This window comes from Tyto alba, unplaced genomic scaffold (genome assembly GCF_018691265.1).
Source record: "Tyto alba isolate M040663 unplaced genomic scaffold, T.alba_DEE_v4.0 Super-Scaffold_2, whole genome shotgun sequence".
NCBI lineage: Eukaryota > Metazoa > Chordata > Aves > Strigiformes > Tytonidae > Tyto > Tyto alba.
Genome location: NW_024881282.1, coordinates 22,578,190 through 22,581,214, shown reverse-complemented (window position 1 = coordinate 22,581,214; position 3,025 = coordinate 22,578,190). Strand labels below are relative to the sequence as shown.

At 68.2% G+C, this 3,025-nt stretch overlaps 1 protein-coding gene across 1 annotated transcript; it reads right to left on the bottom strand.

The window, feature by feature from the left end:
- Nucleotides 1–337: 337 nt before the first annotated feature.
- GSX1 (GS homeobox 1) lies at nt 338–1,605 on the bottom strand. Its single transcript, XM_042792920.1, has 2 exons — nt 1,218–1,605; nt 338–693 (listed from the first exon to the last, which is right to left on the bottom strand). Exons 1-2 carry the CDS (start codon nt 1,603–1,605, stop codon nt 338–340), a joined length of 744 nt encoding a protein of 247 aa, XP_042648854.1.
- Between the last annotated feature and the right edge of the window lie 1,420 nt (nt 1,606–3,025).

Below are 3,025 nucleotides of genomic sequence, written 5' to 3'. Positions count from 1 at the left end.
CAGCATCCCTCCCGGCGTCCCGCACCGCCCGCCGCCGCGCAGCATCCGCGGGGATGTCTGTGAGGAGCCTCCCGCTCCCGGGGCTGCGCCTGCGGGGACACAAGTGAGACAGCACTACTGGGGGACGCCTGGGGTCCTGGGGAGCAGTTTATTTACAACAGGGCGCACGGACACCCGCCCCGTGGGGTCTAGAAAGGCGAGAAAGTCCTTCGTAAATTACACAGGTTATACAAAACGGTATAAAATCCTTCGGCTGCATGTCAGCACCGGAGCAGGCAGGACTCCCTCTCCTGCTCTCGCCACAGTTCCTGGGGAGCCGGGGTGGGTTTGCGGGGGGCTAGGGGGTGACTGCGAGGCCTCTGTCGTCCTTCCCTGAGGAGGACGGAGACATGCGCAAGTCCTCGTCGTCTTCCGAGCACTTGGTGGTGGTAAGGGACGAGCATTTGCAGCTGTGGCCGCCCCCCCCGCCCCGGTGGGAGCTGCTTTTGCCTTCTTTCTTGTGCTTGACCCGTCGGTTCTGGAACCAGATCTTCACCTGCTTCTCGGAGAGGTTCAGGTAGGTGGCGATCTCGATTCGCCGCAGCCGGGAGAGGTACATGTTGGAGGCGAACTCCCTCTCCAGCTCCAGGAGCTGCGTGCTGGTGAAGGCGGTGCGCATCCGCTTGCTGCTGGGCAGCTGGCTGGCCGTGCTGTCTGCGGAGCGGAGCGCACCGTCAGGACCTGCCGCACCCCCCCCGCAGCACCGAGCACCCTCCGATCCTTGTCGAGCCGCTCCCCACCCCCCCCCCCCGCCCCCCCCCCCCCCAGCCCCGCAATCCTGCCCGGCCGCAACCCTCCTTCCCCCGGGAGGGTGGTGGTGGGGGGGAACACGGCGAACCGGCAAGAGGCTGCCGGTCTGGGAGCCCCCCCAGCTCAGGGGGGTGCCGGGGCCGCCTCCCCCCTCTCCATCCCCGCCCCGTTCCCACCGCCTGGATTGGAGGCTCGGTGGGGCTTTCCCTGCGCATCCCCCGGGGCACCGGCAGAGACAAGGTGCCGGGACTCCCCGTCCAGCCCGCGGGCGCTGGGGCAGGGTCCCCCCCCGCCCCGTGTGCCTTGCTCCTCCCGAGGATCCCCATCACCTCCTCGCAGCGACCACCGTTAGCATGCAGCTGTGCCCGTCGTCCCCCCCTTCCCTTCCCCCTCCCCCCCCCCCTCCCAACCACTCGTGCCCCCCTTACCCACGGAGATGCAGTGGAACTGCCGGGGGTCGGGCAGCGGGTAGGCGCCCTGGTAGAGCGCCGGGGCGTGCCCGACACTGACGGCGGACACGGAGTGCTGCTGGCGGGCCAGGGGCGAGTGGCAGTACTGGGAGCCGAAGGGGGGGAAGGAAGCCTTGATGAGGGGGATGGCGGGCGGCGGCGGGTGCAGCTGGGAGGCGGTGACACAGAGCGGGCAGACGCAGAGCAGCCCGGCCTTGCGAGCGTGGCAGGCGCCGGCCGGCAGCCCGGGCAGGGGGTGCGAGGGGTGCACGGCGTAGGGGAAGAGCGGCGGCGGGGGGCTGCCCTCCCCTTTCTTCTCGCCCGCCTCCCGCAGCACCAGCGAGTCCACCAGGAAGGAGCGCGGCATGGCCCCGCGCAGCGCCCCGCGCAGCGCCCCGCGCAGCGCCCCGCGCAGCACCCGCGCAGCGCCGCTGGCCAGCCCGAGTGGTGCTGAACGGCGCCCGCCCGCCCGCTTTAAATAGCGCCCGCGCCATGTGATGGCGGCGCCCGGGCGCTCAATAGGCTTTCTGTGCCTCTTCTCTTGGCATTCACGCCGCACGCTCCCTCATTATTTCCCTTGTTAACTAAATGAACTGCATAATGTACTCTATTCTTGTCGACCCCACCCACGCCGTAGCAGGCGGCCTCTCCCCTCCTCTCCCTTTGGCGGGGTTATTTTCTCATTCTCTCGCGATTTAATATTCTTTTCTTTCTCTTTATCGCTCTCCTTCGCTTTCAGCCCAGCTTTCAGCCCGCTCCCCCTTGTTTATTTTGCCGGCTGCAGCCGCGGGCTCCGCCGGCACCGGTTTCCCCTGCCAGCCCCCCGGCGCCTTTCCCACCTGTGGCACCAGGTCGGCCGCCCCCCCCCCCCCAGCTCCGCCGGCCCCTCTCCCCTCGCCACCGGGCTGCTTCGTCCCCGTTACCCCTCCAGCCGCCGTCCCCAGCCCCGTGTCTTTGTTCCCAGCCCGGTGCCGGGACCCGCCGCTTATCGCCGTCGCCGCCGTCGGGCGAAACCCCCCCCGGCCACCGAGATGTGCCAGCCCGGTCCTCCACCGGCAGCCCCATCCTCCGGGCACCCTGCCGTGGGCGTGGGCGCCCGGGCACGGATAACGGCCACCGAGCTCCCCAAGCAGCGCGGGGTGCGCTGCCGCGGGTACAGAAACCCCGCCACGCAGAACGCCGCTCCGTGTCGGCGGCACCCACGGCCAGCGCCTGAGCGGAGGGAGAAGAGGCGCACGGCACCCGCCGCGCCTCTTCCTACCGGCTCCCGCTGCCCGGTTTTAGCGGTAACAACCGACATCGCGCTCCGCACACGGCGGCCCCGGCCGCGGCCGCGCAACGCCCGCGCCCCTGCCCCTCCGCGCCGCGCACAAGCGCGCCGGGAAGTCCCCGGGGCTGCGAGGACCGACAGGGTAAAGGCTTATTTCTCCCGTACGATGAGATTTAGCTTAAACACGCTAAATCTGGAGTTCTTAACACAGGGATCGGCAAAACTTCCAGCCGAGCCCAAAGCTCGGTTCTGCGCCTTCATCTGAGCTAACGCGCACCGGCGCTTCCCCGCGCAGCGGCACGCCGGCCGCGCAGCAGCTCTCGGCTTTGGGCTCCCTGGAGCTGGTTGATTTTGTAGGTGAATAAGGAATACTAACAAATAATAATAATAAAAATTCCTCGGATCACGTTTTCCTTCCCGATCTTTCCGTTTAATATACGGGGGGGGGGGGGGGGGGGGGGAAAGAAAGACAGACGCACCCGCCGACTCCCGTCAAAATGTGGGGAGATTTTCTCCC

Excerpts from the sequence above, each read along its gene's own strand:
- GSX1 (XM_042792920.1), bottom strand. The coding sequence starts at position 1,605 with ATGCCGCGCTCCTTCCTGGTGGACTCGCTGGTGCTGCGGGAGGCGGGC. Across the intron at positions 694-1,217 it reads GTTCCACTGCATCTCCGTGG|ACAGCACGGCCAGCCAGCTG; the intron begins GTAAGGGGGGCA and ends TCCGCTCCGCAG.